General features: G+C 32.6%; 2 protein-coding genes and 1 pseudogene across 2 annotated transcripts; 2 read left to right on the top strand and 1 right to left on the bottom strand.

Annotated features, from left to right (window-relative positions):
- The first annotated feature begins 4,977 nt into the window (after window positions 1-4,977).
- Window positions 4,978-9,058, top strand: LOC110427669 (uncharacterized). Its single transcript, XM_021443216.2, has 6 exons — window positions 4,978-5,588; window positions 5,891-6,102; window positions 7,120-7,405; window positions 7,533-7,618; window positions 7,708-7,799; window positions 8,358-9,058. Exons 1-6 carry the CDS (start codon window positions 5,271-5,273, stop codon window positions 8,588-8,590), a joined length of 1,227 nt encoding a protein of 408 aa, XP_021298891.1. The 5' UTR covers window positions 4,978-5,270; the 3' UTR covers window positions 8,591-9,058.
- A 1,199-nt stretch (window positions 9,059-10,257) lies between these two features.
- Window positions 10,258-13,402, bottom strand: LOC110427619 (putative glutamine amidotransferase GAT1_2.1; annotated as a pseudogene).
- Window positions 13,403-14,451: 1,049 nt separating this feature from the next.
- On the top strand, window positions 14,452-15,065 carry LOC110427662 (major allergen Pru ar 1-like). The gene is made up of 2 exons (XM_021443211.2): window positions 14,452-14,635; window positions 14,749-15,065. Exons 1-2 carry the CDS (start codon window positions 14,452-14,454, stop codon window positions 15,042-15,044), a joined length of 480 nt encoding a protein of 159 aa, XP_021298886.1. The 3' UTR covers window positions 15,045-15,065.
- Window positions 15,066-22,214: the final 7,149 nt, after the last annotated feature.

Here is a 22,214-nt window from a genome sequence, read left to right on the forward strand (position 1 = left end):
TTACATTATATCATATAAAAAATATCATTTCTATAAATTAATGAAAATTAAAAAAAATAAGAAGCAATTAAATGGATTGATTGAGTTAGGTCGAGACATTATGACAGAATCAAATTATATTTAATTACATTATATTATGTTATATTATATTATATTATATTATATACGATTTTGTAATAAAAGCTAATAAAAAGAGTCCATGAGGAAGGTAAGGCAAAAATTATAAACAAGTGGAAATTTTCCACAAGAGAAACAAAACCAAATCTTTAGTCCCCTACGCACCTTGATCTTATAAACAGCAATAAAAGTTGATAATTAATAAATTTTTGCAATTTGCATCACCAAACTGCTTCAAAATTTAGGATTTGTTACCATGAAAGCTTAAAAACAAAAATTCTTTCTTTGAAAATTAATTAAAAAATTAAAATTGAAATTATTATAAAATGATTATCTTATAAAATATTTAGTCATGTATAGACAATTTAACTGAATTATGTCATTTTGTTTGGGTTTTTCTCCTAACAAACGGTAATGTGAAATTTGAAGAAGGTTACTGTATAAATATATATAATATGGTTTGTCTCTCTATTAATTTAGATTGAGATATTAAGTAACTATTTTAATTACATGATTTTTTTTTTTGCATAAAGTTAGATCATTTATATATACTCGGCAAACAGATACAGCAATTATATTAAAAATAATAATAGAGCCATGTGAAACTAAAATTCTGTGAACTGAACAGACCCACCCACCACCCCAAAATTAAATAATAATTAATGTTGCTTGACCTTTTAATGATGCACGTGAGAGACATCTTTTTGCAGCCTCTCTTCCCCCACCAAAACCTGCCAATTATCATCCCTTTACATATGGGAAACTGTCTTTTTGGCCGTACAGTGCCAGCGCTGTGGCTGTGATCTTCCTCACTTCTCTTTTCTTGTAATAAACATATGCCTTGAATCTTGGAGAATCCAGACTAATATTATATAAAAATTTAAATAAATTTTTACTTTTTTATATTTAATTTATTTTTTTATTTTCATTTTAGATTAATTATATTTTTATAATAAATAATTAATTTTTTAATTAAATCGTCACTTATCATGTTATACTACGTGATGTTAGCCACGTAGCACATTGATATATCATATTAAATAGTAATATAACATACTTATATAGCATGATGACATGATTATATAACATTTTTACTGTCACATTAATGTCACGTAAATTTAAAATAACAAGTGATATTTTACTTAATGACAAGTGATATTTTACTTAATGACAATTAGCAAATAGTTAGTTGTAAAGGTCTATTTGATTTAAAATAAAAATACTTACTTAATTTAACATAATAAAAGAATAAAGACTTATTTAAAATTATTATTGCTTTCTAAAATATTATGTCTATCATTTTCCTTTTCCCTTGTCTCTTTTGAAACTATAAAAACATCCACATGCTTTTCGTAATTATCTTTTGGCTCCAAAGCTAAAATAGGTTTTTCATAATCATTAAGTCCTTATAAGGTGGTCATAATGTTTGATTGCTATTACGTTTATTACTTCATTTTTAGTTTCAAAATGGAAAAGGAAAACGACCATTTATTCACAAAAAATAACGAATAATTTTTTATTGTCAAATTTTTAAACAATAAAATAGATAAATTATTTTTATATTAAATAATTATGTTTACATTTTTTGTATATTTTAATTATTTACTCATTGTAATTTTATTAGACTTAAAGTACATCATGTTTTGATTTGATAAAAATCACATGTCTTCTTGAGCTTAATGTCAAGCATTTGAAATTATCTCAATTACATTTTTAGTCCCCTGAAGTTATAAAATTATTTGAAAAGCCATGCATTTTTAGAAAAACATCTAACAAGCTTTCAAAGAATGTATTTTCAACTAAGAAATCAAGAGCAAACATACCTTGAAATGTTTATTTGAATATAGGCACAAGGTAATGAGAAAGTAGTCGGAGAGAAGCACCAAAAGACTAAGCAAACCTTAAGACACAGGTCAAGAATTCATCCTAGCAAAGCTCAAGTCAATTTAAAGGCTAAAATAGTGCAAAACTTGAAGATTATGAAGTTATTGTCGATCTTGAAGTGTCTATAGTTGATTCTGTTCAAGAAAGATCAAGAAAATCAAGTCTTAAATAGACATTGTCGACCTTAAACCAAGTATAGTTGACTCTGACGAGTCAAAAGCATGAGGAAGTCAACTTCACATAGCCATAGTTGATTATAGAGAAGGCAAAGTCAATTTTAACAAGTCAAAGTCTAAAAAAAGTCAAGATCACACAACCATAGTCAACCCTAAGTGAGTAGTAGTCGATTATAGAAGTCTAAAATTGCAAAATAGATGCTTTTAGGAAGTGGATCGACTAGAGGAAGCCTAAACTCGACTATGGAAGTCCTAATTGAGAAATTTGAATAACATAGTTGACCCTAAGAGCATTGTAGTCTACCCTTAAACTTTAGCAACGGCCAAATTTGATTTAAACTTGTATTTAATGGCTTCAAATCTTGCCTTAGTTATAAATAGATGCATTTGAGCAATTGTGAAATAAAAAGGACTTGAACCAAAACTTCAAACCCTAGAAAGACTACCCACAAGCTCATATTTACTCTTTAGCATCTTTTTAGTCTTCCATCAACTATTCAAAGTTGAATCCTTGCTTGACTCAAGCTAAAATTTCTTCTCTCACTACACCCAAGCTAAAATCGCTAGCATCTAATCTTTGTGAAGCAAATCGTCACTATTATTTCTTTGTACATACATCTTGTAAAAGTTCTATCTTAGTATTGAAAAGCTATCCTGTAAAGGCTATCGCTTGCTATTTAAAAAGTAAGAATCCTTTTCAAAGTTGAATTCTTACTCTATTTAAGCTGAAATTTCTTCTCTCACTACACCTAAGTTAAAATCTCTAACATCTAGCCTTTGTGAAGCAAATTCTTACTATTATTCCTTTGTACACATATCTTATAAAGGTTTTAACTTAACTTTGAAAAGTTATCTTATAAAAGTTATCTCTTCTCATTTAAAAAGTAAAAATCCTTTGTGAATTATGTGGGTTATCGATTAATCCCGTAAAAAATTATTGTAAAAGTTACTGCTTAATCCTATGAAAAAACAAAAATAAATTGTGTATGGGTTATCGCGTCTTGATAAAAAGTAAGAATCTTTGATAGTGGATTGAAATTTCTTAGTTACTAAGAGAGTAGATGTAGGCATCGAAAAAGCTGGACCACTATAAATTGTTTACGTCTCATTTTAGTTTTTGCATTATTATTTATTGTTAATACTTATCTTAGGAAAATAGATTTATATTGATTTATTATTTTTCTCTTAGAAAAATATTTTACCTCTACTTTTCATGGCTAGCATTTATTTCAAGAAAAATGTTTTATTTTAATTCATTATTTTTATGCTTAGTGATTTATTGTTGGATTTGTTTTTGGTGTTAAAAAACATTTTTGGGTGAAAAAAGTTTGATTTTGATAAATAGATTTTTTAAAGAAATATTTATAAATATATCAATTTACCCTTCTCTTAATATATTGTTATTAAGATTTCTACACTAACAAATTTAATCAAATATATACAATTTTATTTTTTTATGATAGATTTTGAAACAAAATGGAGTGTTAAATAATCATAATCATAAAAAATGAATCCTCAGTTTGAGTTGAGATTGAGTGATATCTATTACATAAATAAAAAAAAAAAACCCAAAAGAGTTTTCTTTCCTAACCACGTGGAAGTCATAGAAGAAAAAAAATATATTGAAAAAGGAAAAAGAGAGGTATAAAAGAAAGAAAACAACAGGTAGAGAGAGGTCCATAGTCTAGTTTTGATTAAATTTTGGTTTTTTTTTTTGTTTAGATATTTACAAATGAGTGGTCCACAATGGTGCACAAGTTGGGTGGCAAATATTAATGGTTTATGAAATGAAAATTTTATGGCTATTGCCAAATCTTGAATTGAGGAAGGAAAAGGGACCATCAGATTTTATGTCATACTTCACTTTGTCCATTTATTCAATTTCTTTGTCAGTCCATATCAGGTCAACAGTAATCAATTATTCATAGGCTGAGTGGGTACAGACAGGATAAGCATTCCACTATTCATGTCTTGTAATACTACAAAATTACATCACTAATTTCTTCCCACCAATGCTAATTGAATACAACCTTTTAAATTAAATTAGAAGCACCTTTTCTAATTAAACCCAAGATTCCATCACTAAAATTTTGTAACAAAATCATTTATCATTATTTCTTTGGCCCAATGTGTTCCTATAATCTTCTCAATTTTTTTCTTATTAAAATGTAAAAAAATAACAAAATTTTTATTTATTCTTATTTAATATATGCACGTGTGACGAAAACAGCAAACATAAGCCAGTAGAGCAGAACTGTTGAGCGGGAGATGGTACCTGGACAGGCAACCACCAAACGTGGAGTTGCAAAGCCGTGAGTCGTGACCCCTCGGTTTCCGCTGTCCAATAGCCGCGTCCCTATCACGTGATACAAAATCGCGTGACATATAACTTTGTTGACGAAATTTAATACTACTACCACTTATTATTGTGGTTTTTTGGAGCATAAATTCGATACACTAGTACCGTGCACCATATATCTCGAGACAATCGAACGGGATAAGATGAAGACAGGCCCTCCCCATCCCTAATATCCAACCATACACGTGTCCACGCCACCTCTCTTTGCAAACGTGTTAACCCCTTGTTTCCTCTCATCAATCACTAATCTTCAATAATCCCCCCACGGGCAGCCATCTAATCTGTCCACTCCCATTGTCCCCAAAATATCCATACTGGAATCACTATTTTGCATTGGGATACTCTACAACAATTAATCAAACAAAGGCTAAATCAGTCCTTACACAATGTTTTTACAACAATGCATATTTGTATTTCCTTATTTTGAAAAATCACGACGTTGGGAAAACGGATAATAGAAAACCGGAAAAAGGCCAAAAAATAAAATAAAATTGCGTATTGTTTTCTTCTTCCTCCGCCCATCCGTTTATTCGGTGCCTGGTTCAAGCCCATCTCTTCCTTTCAATCGCCTTTCTTTTGTTTATTTTTCTCAATTGCATTGACCATATTGCCCTTCACCTGTCCAATTGGATCCCATTTCAAGTCTCTCCAATCTTTATTCATCGATCCGCACAGAGAATCGATTACTTCAAATTCTTAGTACAGAAGAGAAATCCTAGGAATTTCTTTTAGTTATGTTGGGGACAGGATTGGAATTTAGGAGAGTTCGTGGAGAAGATCGGTTTTACAATCCGGCCAAGGCGAGGAGAGGGAACCAGAATCAGCAAACCGATCAACTACGGAGAGCTCAAAGCGATGTTACGCCGACTCAATCAAAGGATAAACCGGTGGTGGCGCATATGAACCGGGATTCGGAAAAGGGGGTTGGTTCAACTGACCATCCTAAACCGATGTTGGTTTCCGCTTTTGAACCGGTTGTTTCTCCTTTGAGTAATTTAGAGCGGTTTTTGGACTCGATCATGCCTTCCGTTCCTGCTCTTTATCCCTCCAAGGTTTATTCAATCTCAAAATGAAAAGCTTTTCTCCTTTTTTTTCTCTTGGATTTTTAATTGATTTTGTATTTGTTTGGTTTAAATTATTTCGCGTTATAGATATATTTTTCTTAAAGCTTGTTGTAATATGAAGTAAAAGTAAAAACATAAAAGAACGTTTAAATTGAACTGTTTATCGAGTAGTAAAAGTCCACTATAAAAATGTGTAAATAATCTACGTTTGGTGTAATTTAGGAACATTTTGGGAGATTTTGTATATATTTTTGTGAAATGTGAATGATTTTTGAAACTGGGTGTGGCAGACGACGATGAGAGGGTGGCGGACGTGTGACGTGGAATTTCAGCCATATTTCGTGTTAGGTAATTTATGGGAGTCATTCAAAGAGTGGAGCGCATATGGAGCAGGAGTCCCACTAATTTTGAATGACTGTGATTCCGTTGTTCAGTATTATGTACCTTATTTATCCGGTATTCAAATATATGCCGATTCCATGAAGTTGACTGCCAAGTCAAGGTAAATAATACATTGCTAGCATTCAACTTTATTCCATCTAGAGTTTAAACTTGTGGGTCTATTAGTATTTGCTTCTTCTTAACTTGTTAATTTTGTGTTTTTCATTCTCATTTGTTAGCTATCTCAATATTATTATTAATTTTAATTTTGGGTCTGATTTTTATGGTTCTCTGAATTTCATGTACTCCTCTTTTTGAATGGTTCTGTATGGTTGGATGATTATTATATTCCTAGTGAGCGGGCTTCCTGCGTGTTTTGAACTGAAATAACTCCTTTCCATTTCATTCAATTAAAATGTGGTTCTCTACTTCAAGTGTAATCTAGTGTGAACTATAAGTAATGAGTTTATGATCGATATATAAAGGTCACTGAAATTAGATAGTAGTTTAATTGCTAGCGGGCAGTTTTTGGTGAGAGTTTGGTTCTTATTCTCACATTGCCACAAGTTTCCTGCACTCTATGAGCTGGATTTAGTTCATCGCTTGGTTTTAGCCTTCATCTTCCAGTGGTGAGGATGATATATTTATAACTTCTTTTGTAGCATTTTCTTGAAAGATTACAATAGGTTCTTGGAGTGATGAGTCCAATCTCCATCCTTCCTTTTGCGTAATCCTTTGTATTGTGTCCTAATTAATGTGAAAATGCTGTGCACACTTTAACTATCTGAGTATTACGCTGACAATTTTGAAGCTAATTAATTAATGCGTTAAGGATAATTTATGAACTTAAATATTTGTTATGGGAACTTCACCACAATGATTTTGTTTCTGATTTTTCAATAAAAAGTTGGCTCTATATAGAATTGAAATGGTAGTTATATTTTTTTGTTGAGCTCGACCCAGCTTAAGAGTTCCTGCAGACCTTTCAGCCACTGTCCCCCTCACCCACACCTCCCCACCTTTATTTTTATGGCTTAGTAGTTTGTAAGCAATACTTGTAGTTTGATTCTTGCATCAGATAAAAAAAATAAAAGTGTTTTGTGTGATATTCTCTAATTATTGATTCCCTTTATGATAGGCAGCCAGGTGAGGACAGTGATAGTGATTTTAGGGACTCAAGCAGTGATGGTAGTAGTGATTGTGAACCTGAAAGAGGAGCAAATGTTTTGAGGGAAAAAAGAAATTATCACATGGCAAGTGAGATATCTCTTAGGGTGGATAGATTATCCATGGGAGATCAGCAGACTGCACTTCAAGAAGACTTGTCTAGTGATGAGGGTGAATCTGTCAATTCTCAGGGTTGTTTGATTTTTGAGTATTTCGAACGAGACCCACCTTATAGCCGAGAACCTTTGGCTGACAAGGTTTGTATGTGTTTCTCTCTCTCTCTCTCTCTCTCTCTCTCTCTCTCTTACAGCAGGAGTGGTTTAATGTCTGGATAAGTGCTTTTCTCATTTTTGGTCACTTCCTGACCCTAATCTGTGGCAACAGATTTCAGATCTGGCCTTCCGGTTCCCTGAACTGAAGACACTAAGAAGCTGTGATTTACTATCTTCCAGCTGGATTTCTGTTGCATGGTATTATTATCATTTTTTCTTGACCTAATATTTCTTTTCAAACTTGTCTTGGCATATGTGACCAACATGTTATTCTGAAATTGTTGTAGGTATCCAATTTACAGAATACCTACTGGACCTACCTTAAAAGATCTAGATGCTTGCTTTCTGACTTACCATTATCTTCATACACCCATAGAAGGTAACAAAGGATTTTCATTTTAATACTTATTTATTTTGAATTTGTGTGAACTAGGGAATGATGCTAGGCTTTCTTATTGAATGATCTGATCTAGCTTTCACTTGTAATTGTGAATCTTTTAAATCTCTAACAATCTCTGTGAATTACTTCATCAAATGGTGCAGTGTCCTTGATATGTGTCTAACTACTTAAAATATGAAGAGCAGTTTTAAGTGCTTTAAGAGCAATATCTTCTTCTCTTCGTTGCTTTTCCTCAAAGGTTTCCCACTGTTTGACTACAAAGTAGTTACCGAAAATCTTGCTCCTTTGTTTCAGCAAAGTCCTATTTTTAGTTCATTTTTTTAATGTATTGTTGATAGAATTATCTTTTATAGCAATTTTTTCAGCTGAATGATTCCCAAAATACTGATCGCATAACCTGGGGTTTTACAAACTTGTCTTTAATCAGTAATAGTGTGGGGTTTCCTAAATTTTCAGTACCATCCATGTATTGTCAAAGAAATCTTCTCTGTTATTTCTAGTTGTTTCTATGTAACTTATTGTATTGGTTTCTTTTAGGTGGACAAAGTGCTCAGGCACCAGTTCTAACATATCCCAATGACATGGATGGTGTTCCGAAGATGTCTTTGCCTGTTTTTGGTCTTGCTTCATACAAGTTAAAGGGTTCCTTGTGGACACCTAATGGAGCAAGTGATCGTCACTTGGCAAACAACCTCTTTCAGGCTGCTGACAATTGGTTGAGACTTCTTAAGGTTAATCAGCCAGATTTCACATTTTTCTGCCGCAGGTGATATTCAGATGTTTCAGTAACAGTAGTACTCCCGTCATTCCAGAAGGGAAGTGCAATAATTACTTGTCGATCATCACCTGCAAATTATAATCCCTCTGTTTTGGAGGTCAAGGCCAAAAGTTCAAGTTGGGGTGATTGTCTTTTGTAATAGTTTATAAAAATTGAGAAGAAAAAGTCTTAACATAGAATGCTTTGGAGTGGAAGTGAAGAAGTGAGGTTTTGCAATAAGGCTTTAGAGGAAGTGAATGGAGAAAATTTAGAGATAGAAGCTGATGGAGAGCTGAGCTCAGCTAGTGTAAAGGTGGTTTCACTTGCTATCAGCATATGTTAGTTATATCTTGCTTGTTTTGTTTCATGTTTTTATTGATAACTGTGGTTAAGTTATGGAAAACCAGGCCTTTTTTTCCTGTCCTGATGATCAAAATGTAGGATTTCATGTTTTACTTAACATTTAAAGGGGATTTTGGTAGGGTGGTTGTATAAGTGCCGGCTTTGAGCTATCCCAGATATGTATTGTAATGCTAACGTTAATTAATTAATCATCAGAAAGAACAATGTGTCTAGAGAATTGGTATTAATGAGCTGATATGATTAGGTAATTGGTGTTTCTGGTTGTTTGGCTCTAAGCTATGCTTTTGATTTGCTTTTGTTCTACTTTTTGTTTCACCATTTCTTGTAATGCAGATGTTAGGAGCATGTCATTGAGCTTTGATCAATTTAGAAAACATCCACTTTGCTTCTTAAGCATTTTTGCAATGCTTTCAATTTATGTCTTTATGACAGGATCATTGTTGTTGTCACTGTCATTGAACAAAGTGTCATGATCATGGAACATGGTGCTGAAGAACTACTGGAATGGAGTCTGAATGTTTCATATTTTTGTTTCCTTCTTGAATATTGATTTACTTGGTTTTCAACCTTATTGATCATGAGTTACATATTTTTCAGATTAGGAAAATCCTGAAAATCACATTCAACTTATGATCAGTTTTCTCAACACAAATCATTCGTTGTCTCTGTTGGACAGGGAAAGTAATATATATATATATATATATATATACACACACACACACACACACACAACACACACACACATACATGGAACAAGTAAACTTAAGCGCATTTGCTGCATCTCATTTTCAAGGCTATGGCTGACAGTTTGTAGGGGTGTCATATTCAGCCATATGGTATGCAATGGGAGGTGAAAATCAGTTGGGGTCTAAAGTCCCAACTCCGAAATTGAATTTTATTTGTATTCAATGCTAATGATGGTATTGAATATCTTGCTTTATCTAACCTGATTAAGTATAATTAAGATATATGTATAGAAACTATATATATATATATATATATAATTAAGATATCTTGTAATTGAATTCGATATAAATTGTACAATTATTACCCATCATGGATTTAAATAAGATTCAAGTTGTAGTTACAAAATATCTGCTATTTGAATCCGATTGAACATAATATTTTTAAGTTTAATTTCATATATTATGTGGAAGTGCTGTCATCAAGAATTTTCTCAGAATTTACAATTTGGCTTTCCTGGTTTAGAAATCTTCATTTGGGAAGCAAGCAAACAAAAACGTCAAAACCCAAATAAAAATGCCACCCACTAAAAAGAGAGAATTCCAGCAAGAAGGTGAGGAAAAGCTTAAAAAATCAGCTTTCCTCATCCGCTAGGTCGTGGAGCCTTCTGTCCGAGGCCTCTGAACATATTTGAGACATATTGTTGCCGAATGAAATAGTTGCTCTATTGACATCTTCCCCATTATAGCCCTTGCAACCTTCTTTCTCTCCTCATTCACCTTCAATTTTTCTCTGTATGTTGAACCATTCCTTCCTGTTGCACCGCCATTTGCTTCAGCCTGTTCTCCTGCTGTATACTCAATAGAGTGTTTGCCTACAGCCACATCAACCAACCATTTCAGAATTTCAGTTTCAGTTGAACATTACATATTAAAAAAAAGAGCAGAGGAAGGGAGCAAAAGTTTACTTTATGAGAATCTAAAATATTAAAAATGACCAAGAATTATCAGTTTTTGCTAACCTCCAGAAAATTGGTTCCGGCTTCCAGTTCAGATTCTTGGCCTGAAATGATTCTACTGCTTGCAATAGAGAAACTTTGAACAATTATCTTTCTTTTTCTTCTCCATTTCCTCGTTAAGCTGAAGAGTCTTTGGCACAGAAACTGAGCTGCTAAGTTTTTTCTCATAAGCAATCACCGCCTTCACAAACTCCTGTGTAATCACAATCATGCAGATACAATTATATATACCCTTCTCCGTTCAGGTACTATTGGAAGTTTTAGTCAAAACCTAAGCTCTATCCAGATCATTATCAATGACTTGTGCTGAATTATAGTGGCATGAATACCCTTTGTGCAACAGTTATACCAAAAACTGAACAAAAGAAAAATTGCAATCCAAGTGAGTCTATTAGTACCTGATATGCAGATGCACATCCAGGATAATCACAATCATCTGAATCTGGTTGCCGCATCCGCTCTGGATGAAACTGAAGGCCCATGATAAATTTACCCTCTTCAGGATTATAGGCGTCAAGGTCATAATACCCTTTCACCAAACCATCTGGAGCAAAAGCCAGTGGCACAAATCGCGGAGCTAATTTCTTTACACCTTGGTGGTGATAAGTATTCACCATGATTTCCATTTCAGTTTCATCCAAAGAATCTTCAAACCATCGATGAAGAGGGGTGTTTTTTACTATCTTCACCACATGCCTATGTCCATGTTGGAGATTTAATCTTTTCTATGTTCTGAAGCTTACTGGAGAATGAAGATTGAAGACTGATGGAACCTGGAGGGAACCAACAGTAATATGAAGAAAGGAGGCTGTTAGTTAAACGATGTAGTTTTGATGTTCTTTTATGCTTTATGTTTTAGTTACTAAACGTTGTCGTGTTGTTCTAACTCTTAGTTATACGGCATCATGCGTTTCATCTTTATTCTTCTCTTTCAAACTTAGTCTGTTACTTCAGAGTCGGTTGTTCTAGTAGCTGAAGCATGGAAATCCATAGCGATTGTTTTGGTGTTAAGTTGAGTCAGTTTGTTATGCACAATTCCCAAAATCGGATCTACTGGAAGTTGATCTAAATACCTTGAATGAACAATAAAAATTATCTTTTTTCCAGAATTTGAATCACTCTTAAAATTCTTCATATGTTTTCTCTTCCTTTCTCATTTTCTGTGTTCTTCATTTTCTAACCGTTTCTTCACAAAATTGCTCTATGGTATCAGAGTGTCTTGCCTCAAGGGACCTATAACTGAGTACTAATCTAAGTTTTTTTCAATATGGCCATAGTTGGATTCAGTGTAGCTTCACCTCCTGTGTTTACTAGTGAGAATTATCCTTTATGGGCAGTGAAAATGAGATCCTATCTCAAGGCATTTGACTTGTGGGATGTGGTGGAATCTGGTGAGATGCCTATTCAAAGGCATGCTAATCCAACCATTTCTCAACTCAAACAACACTCGGAGGAAGTAACAAAGCGGTACAAGGCATTGATCAATCTTCAGAGTCAATTTTTGAAAAGATTATGCATATGGAGGATCCCAAGCAAGCGTGGGATAGTACAAGAGAAGAATATCAAGGAAATGATAGAACCAAGGTCATACAGATTATGAATCTGTCACGATAGTTTGAGGTGATGAAAATGAAAGAAGATGAGAGTATTCAGGAGTATACAGACAAGTTATTAAAGCTGGTAAATCAGCTCAGAATACTAGGATTAGAGGTCACAGATCAAAGGATGGTGAACAAAATCCTGGTGAGTATGTCTGATAAGTTTGAACCCAAGGTAACTTCTTTGGAAGGTTCAAAGGATTTAACTAAAATTTTTGTGAAAGAATTAATCTCTACTTTATTAGCATTTGAACAAAGAAAGGCTCTTAAGCATGAAAACTCTGTGGAGAATGCCTTAGTTACTAAAACTAAGAGTTTAAAATAAAAAGGTAGTGATTCCAAAAAGAGTGAGTCGAAAGGATTTAAAACTAAAGGTGAAAAGTAAGGAAAGTCAGCTGGTAAGTATCCTCCTTGCCCAAATTGCAAAAAGAAAAATCATGCTAAAAGATATTGCTGGTTCAGGCCAAATGTCAAATGTAGAGCTTGTCAGCAATTGAGGCATGTTGAACGAGTGTGTAAAAACAAGAAAAAGGAACCTGAAGCTCGAGCTGCAGTAGCTGAGCAGGAAGGGGAAAGTGAAGAAGTACTGTTTATGGCTAAGATGGGTGAGGAGATTGATAAAAATAGTGTTTGGTTGCTGGATAGTGCTTGCTCTCATCATCTTACAAGTAATCAGTTTTTGTTCACTGACCTTGATACAAGCTTTATTTCCAAAGTCAAAATTGGAAATGGTGAATATATGAAAATTCTTGGTGAAGGGACTGTTGCAGTTGAGACAGCATCAAGTATGAGACATATCAAAAGTGTAATTGATGATTGTTCACTCTAAAATGTAACTGAATGGATATAGAAATTAATAGAAGAGAAATTGATAAGAATGGGAACGATGTTATATTTTTGAAATCTCATATTAGAGAAATTTTTGTACAAACAAAGAGCAACAGAGTTAAGGATCTAACCAATTAAGCACAGTTCTACCCTGACAAGAATGATTCGGTTTCAACAAAGTCTACCTTGACAAGAATGCCTGAGATACACTCCTATTTGATCAACAAAAGAATAATAAAAGCTTGATTGAGATGAAGTCGAACCTTCTTGATTCTTTTTTCTATGATTTGGATTACATTCATCTTTACAAGTATTCAAAGTTTTCATGAATAATATGTAGTTAACTCTAATTTAATTATGCTTTTATCTTTATTTTTTTAACAATTTAATTTGGTTTGATTTCTATCATCACTTCAAGTTCACAATTAATCGCAATTATAATTAAAAATTGATGACAGGGTAAATACAACTTTACTGCTTTTAAAGAATATTTACATACCATTTAATTGTATCTATTGATGTGTTTAAAGTATAAAAGTGCTGCTCTGACTCTCTGCGTGCCAAGGTAGAGGGTTCTGAGAAGCAGCAAAATATAGAATCTTTAATCTTGGGATTTTAAGTTATTCTTCCAAAAATCACCAAATTATGTATTTTAATTAAAACAAATACATTAAAACCTACCACCAGGGGATCTGACTAATGGAAGTACAAAAAAAAAAAAAGAATTTGGTAAAACAAGAATATTACACATCTGTCAGCAGTGAGAGGAGAGAAATATGCTGAAAAGCTGTCATAAGTTTTGTATGTTGAAAAATCACATAAAGTAAGAACCTGGCCGTTGGTTTACCTGTAAAGCTGCAAATCTAACTTCAAAATCTTTCATCAGTGTATTATTACAATTGCCATATAAAAATAGTTATGAGATAAGAACCACAACTCTCAAGTACCAAGAAGTTCCTAGTAGTCCAAGGACTAGAATTCAAGCTCCTCTGTGCTTAAAATATTAGAGTTCTTTCCTTTTATTCTTGTGATATCGGCCTGCTTTTAAGATCCATAAATTTGTTCTTTATAGGAGGCTTGTCTGTTGCATATCGAAGAATATGTAATATCAGTACACAAACCAGCATCAAATGGAAGTTTATTTAGGTGCTTTGGGGACTAGATTACAAATTTTCAATTGAAAATTGATTACGTTGTCAAACTGGAACCATTAAATAAAATGTAAACAAATGACCTAGAATTTCACCCGGCTACATTCAGAAAAGCTATTCTTCAAGCTCAGTCTATAAATACTAAAGCTTCAGGTTTGCATCTCCACACCTCAAAAACCAATCAATTCTCTTTTCTCTCTTCCTTTGATCATTTCCCGGATCACTAGTAATCATGGGTGTTTTCACTTACGAATCTGAGGTTGTTACGACAATCCCACCAGCCAAGATGTTTAAGGCTTGTATCCTTGATGGTGACAAGCTCATTCCCAAGATTGTTCCTCAGGCTTTTAAGAGTGTTGAGTACATTGAAGGCAATGGTGAGCCAGGGAGCATCAAGAAAGTTACTTTTGGAGAAGGTTATTTAATATATATCCAACTAAGTACTTAAAATAACATATTGAATTTGAAGTTAGAAGTGTTTCATTTGTCTCCAATAACTATACTCTATATTTGCCTTTTCCACACGCAGGAAGCCAATTCAATTACATGAAGCAGAAGGTAGAGGCACTGGACAAGGAAAATTTTGTGTACAGTTACAGTGTGATCGAAGGTGATGCTTTGATGAACATGCTTGAGAAAGTCACTTACGAGACCAAGTTAGAACCCTCACCAGCTGGGGGATCCGTATGTAAGACTACTAGTAAGTATTACACCATTGGTGACTTTGAGCTCAAGGAAGAAGGAATCAAGGCAGGCAAAGAAAAGGCCTTGGGAATGTTCAAGGCTGTTGAAGCCTACCTCCTGGCAAATCATGATGCCTACTGAAAATCCCAATATTGAGATAGCATCCACTTCAATGATCATACAAATGTGCTTGAGTGAGAGGATTGCCTTTTCTTTACTTTTTTGACTACTTTCAAGTTTTTGCAGTTGTTGGTCCATGTGACCTTCAGATTGCTAATAAGAGTTCATAGTTTGTCCTGAAATACGGGAAGCTTGAACTGTAAATGTCAACTGCAACACTAAATAAAGGATCACGGTCAAAAGTTACTAAAAACTTCTTGTGTGGTCAAGCTATCTTACGTGAATGCATTATCTTAACCTTTCAAGATTTACAAATTATTGAACATAATAAAGTCAAGTTGCAGAAGCAATGTGAAACTATATATTTCTGACACAAATTCCTTAATGCAACCTGTTTAAGCTTACATCCTGGCAAATTCTGATGGCTACTGAACAATTGCAATATTATCACTTCAAGAAAGTCTTTTTTGTCTACCCATGCTAGTAGAAAATGGATATCCATTTGTTTTAAAGTTATTTTTGGTCTGTTCTATCATGGGCAACTCTGCCTTTTGTTAGCTAATAAAAGTTTCATGTTCTGTTCATCAGGCCTAGGTAAAGGTGTAATGTTATATCTAGCTGGAACTAGAATCAGTGGAGTGCAATTGCTAAACAAAAAAGCATTTGGATTAGTAATGCAACCAGAATTTTACTTGCACTAGTTTAAGTCTCCAAGACCTTGAGGAAGTTAAACCTGTAAATTCACATATTTTACCTCATTCCTGAAATATGATGTTATCAAACTTGTATACAAAAGTATACGTTTTGAACAAGTAATATAGTGATGATGTAGAGTATCGTTCTCAAGGAGATTTGTTTCTAAAGTTTTCATAAGTATTAAAATTATAAAACAAATTAATCTTGTTTAAGTAATCCAAAAATTGAAGAAAAACTAATTAAAAATAATTAAAAACAACACTATATAAACTAACAAACTAAATAAGTTGAGAAAAGCAGTATACTAAAGATCTAGGATTATGGGTTCATTCAATATTTCATCTGATACTAGCTTTTCTTGTTATTTATCTTTCTTTGGTGGTTTTACTAACCTAGAATCTAAAACTATAGACAAGTTTTCATCGAGTTGCTTGTGCAAATACCTAACTTAATTAGTTAACCATATGTCTATTGGAATCAATTAAATTAAATTTATTAAGCAAGTGTCCTAATGTGGCTATGTATAGTAATTGGCGTATATCTAGCCAAATCACGAATCAGATCATCTAAGTGATGTGAACATACACTATTCAAACTTTAGTCCAATCTAAAATTTCTCTCTTGAGTCTCAATTAGATTCACAAATTAGTTAAATGTTGACCACACAATCAAAAACATTAGGAACAAATTTGAATAAGCAAAACTACATTCATTCATGATAAATAAAAGATAAACTAATATTCAAACTATATGTTGAAATCCACCACAATCCTAGAAAAATAGTTTAGTACATAATATCTAGTAAAAATAACATCCAAAGAAATTTAACCATGAGTTCAAGTCAAAGAAAATAAGAAAAATACAAAAGTAGAGGAAGAAACTAAGTGTTGAAGTTTTGCAATCTCAATTCTCTCTCAAATTCTCTTGTTTTCTTGCTTTGTTTTTGGTTTCAAATTTCCAGAATAGTTGCTTGCTGCCTTCTCTTTAAAACCTTAGAAAAAGGTCCCTTAAATAGGCTCAAAGCGACCTACTTTCCAAAATCCCGTCAAATTTTTAATTTTAAAAAATTGTCTAGTGCTATGGCCTTGATTTCTTGGAGTTGTGATGCTGAATTTTTGCCTTGGAAGTGCCACTGTGCTCCTCTTTCAGCACTGCATCGCTGGGCTTTCCGGAAAATGCATAGTGCACTTCCTTTCACCAGCGCTGCAACCTTGTTCTACTAGCACTGCAACAGTTTATCAAATCCAAATGTGATTTTCACCATGATTTGTTCTGAATTGGGAATGTTAGTAAATACCAAAACTGTAGCCCTACCTTTTAAATTTCTCATGGCTCAAGAATTACATCAATTGGACTTCTGGGTTGAAAGATATTCTCCAAATACAGCATCATGTTCAGTCTATGCATACTGCTATAATGCTTCGATTTAGACAAATATTTGGACCATGATCTGGTCAGAATTGGGTAAAATGGTAAACATAAAATTGTAACTCTTCTTCTTAGAATTCTAGTGGTCTAAGAATCACCTTATTTGGAGTTTTGTAAAGAGTAATATCATAAAAATACCAAAACATATACGAATGAAGTCATTAACATACTTGCATGGATTTCCATCAAATTTCCTACAAAATCAATAAAAGAAATAAGCAGTACTACTCTTAATTTAATTTAAAATAAAATTAAATTAAATTAAACTCAAATAACTTAAATTACATATTCAACATGTAATCAAACTTAAACTTAAAAAATATCTAAATGCTAAAATCTTAAAATAAATATCAAAAGTTTAGCTACTTAAGTCCCCAAAATGTGTCAAAATAGCTCTATATAATAGAGTTATCATATAGCAAAACAATAATTGAAGCAAATCATCTTTAGATAGTCAATTCTTTCTTTTCAAGTGTTTCTTTTGCTCTTAATTATATTGAAATTCTGCATCTTGTTTTGATGCCAAAAGGCCCCATGGGCACCATTTATAACGAAATGGTTAAATGGAATTGTTCCATGTTCCTACCTTTCTTCCTTCTAGATGTTTAAACCGATGAATATTATAGATGTGGTAAAAATTTGATTGTTTATTTGTTCACTCTGTGTGAAGAAAAAGTACTAGTACTATTTGTAAAGTTTTTAATTAATTATCCAAGTAATTAATCATATCTGAAGTTCCTTGCTATGATTTTCTTTTTGCATACATATAAGCATTTTTCAATAAATATCAAGCAAGTATGTAGCAGATTAGGTCGATACCACATTTAAAATGATCAATTGGAGAATTACTATGATAATTATTCTTCTCATGCAGGGTGCCTTCTTTGACTAGTGCAAATTCTTTGAAAAGTAGTAACTGTTTCCTTGTCAAAATTCGATATTTTCCCAATTAAAAATTGAAGAAATTGAATTGTTAAGGTTTGAAGCTCAGTCTATAAATATCATCTTAGTTCTCACTTCTTCCTACACATTAAACACTCAATTAATCCTCCTCTTTCTTCTCTCTGTTTATCTTTCTTGATTTGAACATTTCCAAACTCCTAGTTTAGCACCATTGGCGTGTAAGATAGTTTGTAATATAAAAAAGTCTTATTCAAATGTGATTATTCAAATTAAAGTGACTATTTAAATTAAGTGTCTATTTAGATTAAGACATGACTCTAACATAAAGAGAAGTATTTTCAAACACATTTGTTGATTAAGTATTTAGTATTCTCAACCAACACATCTCTTAAAACTTAACAAGGCATGTCTGTTGAAACAAATTAGGCACAACCTTTCAGTGTCTATAATAGGAACATATATTCAACCAAATTTCATTCATTTAAAGCATTTTGCAATAGGTGTCTTGTATCCTAGAGAGTTATTGTCTACAAATCCCCATAGTAGGCAACAACTCTTAAAAAGAAAAGTGTGTTAAAGCACACCTCAAGCTTCTTTTCTCCTATTTTTCTTATTTTATTTTCCAACAATTTTTAACAATTAGAGTTTAATCCAAATTCAAGATTTCAACTTATGAGTCAAGAATTCATCAAACTTGACTGATTTGAGGGAACCAATTTCACTTGCTAGAGAGATATGATGGTGTTTTTGTTCACAATCTTAAAGGTTTAGTTTGTTATGGATCTGAGTCTTACTGCATTTCTAGAACTGACTAATGGAGACTTTGATGCACAAAAGGTGGAGAGGAAAAACGTGATGAAAATGAATTGATATGCCGTGGGCATATCCTAAATACTTTGACAGATCGTTTATATGATCTTTACTCCAATCTGAAGACTCCAAAGGAAATTTGGGTAGCATTGAAGACTATCTACAAGAATGAAAAATAAGGTACTGGCAAATTTTTGTCCTTAAAATATTTTTAGTTTATGATAAGTGACAATCTGCCTATCATGGATTAATTATAGAATTTACAAGTTTTGGTTTCAAAACTAAAAGACTTTGAGGTTAAGGTTTCTAATGTGCTACAAATATGTACAATTCTTTCTAAATTGCATCAATCCTAGAATAATTATAGAAAAAAAGGTTCTGCATTATATGGAGTCTCTATCAATAGAATAATTAATGACTCAGATGCAAATAAAATGTGAAACATGTGTTTGTGATGCAATATTTCAACCTTCTAATTCGAAAGTGAATCTTGTGAGTTAGAATTCCAATAATTTTGGAAAGAGTTCTATGTAATCCAAGTCATCGGCATTAAAATTTTCAAGACCAACCTTTAAGGAAAAAGATAAGAAAAATATAAATTGTTTCCATTGTGGACAGAAAGGCCATATAATTAGTAAGTGCAAATCAAGGAAGGCAGAAAGAATTTTGATTTTAAAAATCCTGAAAAAGCAAACATAATAGCAGAGGCTATCAATGAATTAGTTGCCATAGATTCTACAATGAATATTGGAATGGTAACAAAATTGAATATGGCTGTTGATTCTAATAAAGTAAAGATTGGTGGTTGGATATTGGCATTACAATTCATGTATGCAATCACAGAAACTTGTTCAAGACTTACATGAAAGTTAATAACCAAAAAATATTTTGATGGGAAATCTTGTTACAGCCATAGTTGAAGGAAAAAGGACTGTCAAGTTGAATTTCACTTCTAGACAGAAATGGACATTACTCAATGTATTCCATGTTCCTGAAATTCGAAAGAATTTAGTTTCTACCAGTTTGCTTATAAAGAAAGGTTTTTAAAATTGTAATAGAATATAATAATGTAATAGTATCTAAGGGTCGCCTATTTGTAGGAAAAGGATACTTTTGTAATGGTATGTATAACTTCAGTATGATTTCTACTTATATTGTTGTGTCTACTTCTTTATTATGGCATGCTAGACTAGGACATTAAAATTTTGGTTCCATGAGATTTATGTCTAAAAATGGTTATATTGCATGCAAACATGAGCATTTAAAAAAATGTGAAATATGCATACAAGCAAAAATGACAAAGAAACCTTTTTGTAATGTAAAAAGAAACTCACAATTATTAGATATTGTGCATTTTGATATATGTGAATTAAATAGAAAATTAACTAGAGAAGAAACGAGATATTTTATAATTTTCATAGATGATTATTATAGGTTCACTTATGTCTATTTAATTAAAATAAAAGATGAAGGTTTTCAGAAATTTAAAGAATATAAATTTATTGTGGAAAATCGAGAATGTAGGAAAATCAAAATTCTTAAAAGTGATAGAGGAGGAGAATATTTTCCTACAGAATTTGATAATTTCTATGAAAGAAATGGTTTGATACATCCAAAAAGTGCTCTTTATTCACCACAACAAAATGCATTAGCTGAAAGGAAAAATAGAACTTTGGTTGACATGATTAATGCTATGTTATTGCATGCACATCTATTGTACGATTTATGAGGTGAAGTCTTATTAACAACATGTCATATACTAAATAAAGTTCTTTTCAAAAGTGTTAAAGTTTCACCTTATGAACTTTGGAATGGAAGAATGTAAAGACCCATTCCTCGATCGTAATCAATGTCCGAGTCTTGTGAGAGAATCGACCAAGTCTTGAGTAAGCCTTAATTAAAACTTTTGTTAATACGTTATATTCATTCCATCAATTTATGTAATTGTTTTGAACCGTATAACTCTTTGTAATATACTTTAAATGAAAAGTCAGACAAATCGACTAAACTTTTATTCCACATTATGGTATAAATACATTAAAGTTCATAATCTCTAAATTAGACACCTTCACATTTAGACCAATGACTATTTACAAATAAATACACTATAATCGACTGGACCTCTAGCAACGGAACGACTTAAAATAAAGTGTTATGAGATGCCTTTACCTATCCGCGGTGGACAATACGTGCTGATGAATGCATGCTAGGTTGATCACTTATCTGCAAAAAGGAAGATAAAGGGGTGAGTTTCACAGACTTAGTGATCATTGGCTCCATGAGCAAGGCATATATGGGAAATAAGCTTAGAGCAGATAATTTGAAGGATAAAACCAGAGTATAAAATGATAACCTTATAAAACCAAATAGCAAATAAGGTATCTATGCCTTGCAAAAATAATGTCGTGAAAATTATAATGCAATACTTTCCTTGGCAAACAATGTCGAAATCAAGTATAGCAAAATAGATTTCAATTGTTGAAATCATTTATTTCCTTTATAAATACAAATGACCGTATAAAAACATGCACACTCCTAAACCATGTGGCATGTAAAAATAACCGAGTACATCCACATACATCAATTCATGATTAGCATATAAAGCACTGAAAGCTTTCAATTACAAAAGGGAGTTGCGAAAAAATAATATCTCCCCACCATGTGAAAGAGTACGAGTCTAAAAACTCTCAAGACTCTCGAGTAAGTAATCACAGATAATAAACCCGTGGACCCTCTTCCACATAATAACATTTAGGCAGCCTCCTCCACTAGATTCCCACAGCCATGGTAGTCTCGATGATGTTGGTCAACATCTAAGAAATCATGTGATCGTAACCACGTATATCAACTCGTGGCCTTACCACATATAATCACAAAACATTGCCTAGCCACGTCTAACAGCTCGTCGATTACCCAAAAGATTCTCTAGCTAGAGCTCACTTCTGCACAAGAGTCACACTATCTCGATGTGACATTCGACCTCTCTCGGTGTTTTCGGTTTGTCAAAATCATTTTCAAAACTAAATCAAGGTTTTCAAGAGTTTTCTTTAAATCATTTGAAAATAAGGTTCAGTAACCTTTCAAAATTGGTTTTCGCATTAAAATGCATGGTGTAAACATTTGCATAAAGTAAGGACTAAAACTAGCTCACAAGAATTTGCATTTAAGCCATATATCAAGTGTAATTAACTATGCACGTCACACAAAGATACAAGATATGGTTTTGATGCAAAACATTGCAAAAGGACTTGTTTCCTGGTTTCTAAAACACTTTACATATATTATTGTTAGTTAAAATTATACTACGCAAGTATACATATCGAATAGATAGTATATTAGCAAGTAGAGTATCGA

This window comes from Theobroma umbraticum, unplaced genomic scaffold (assembly GCF_002168275.2).
Source record: "Theobroma umbraticum cultivar Fairchild unplaced genomic scaffold, ASM216827v3 scaffold_2.0, whole genome shotgun sequence".
NCBI classification, from domain to species: domain Eukaryota; kingdom Viridiplantae; phylum Streptophyta; class Magnoliopsida; order Malvales; family Malvaceae; genus Theobroma; species Theobroma umbraticum.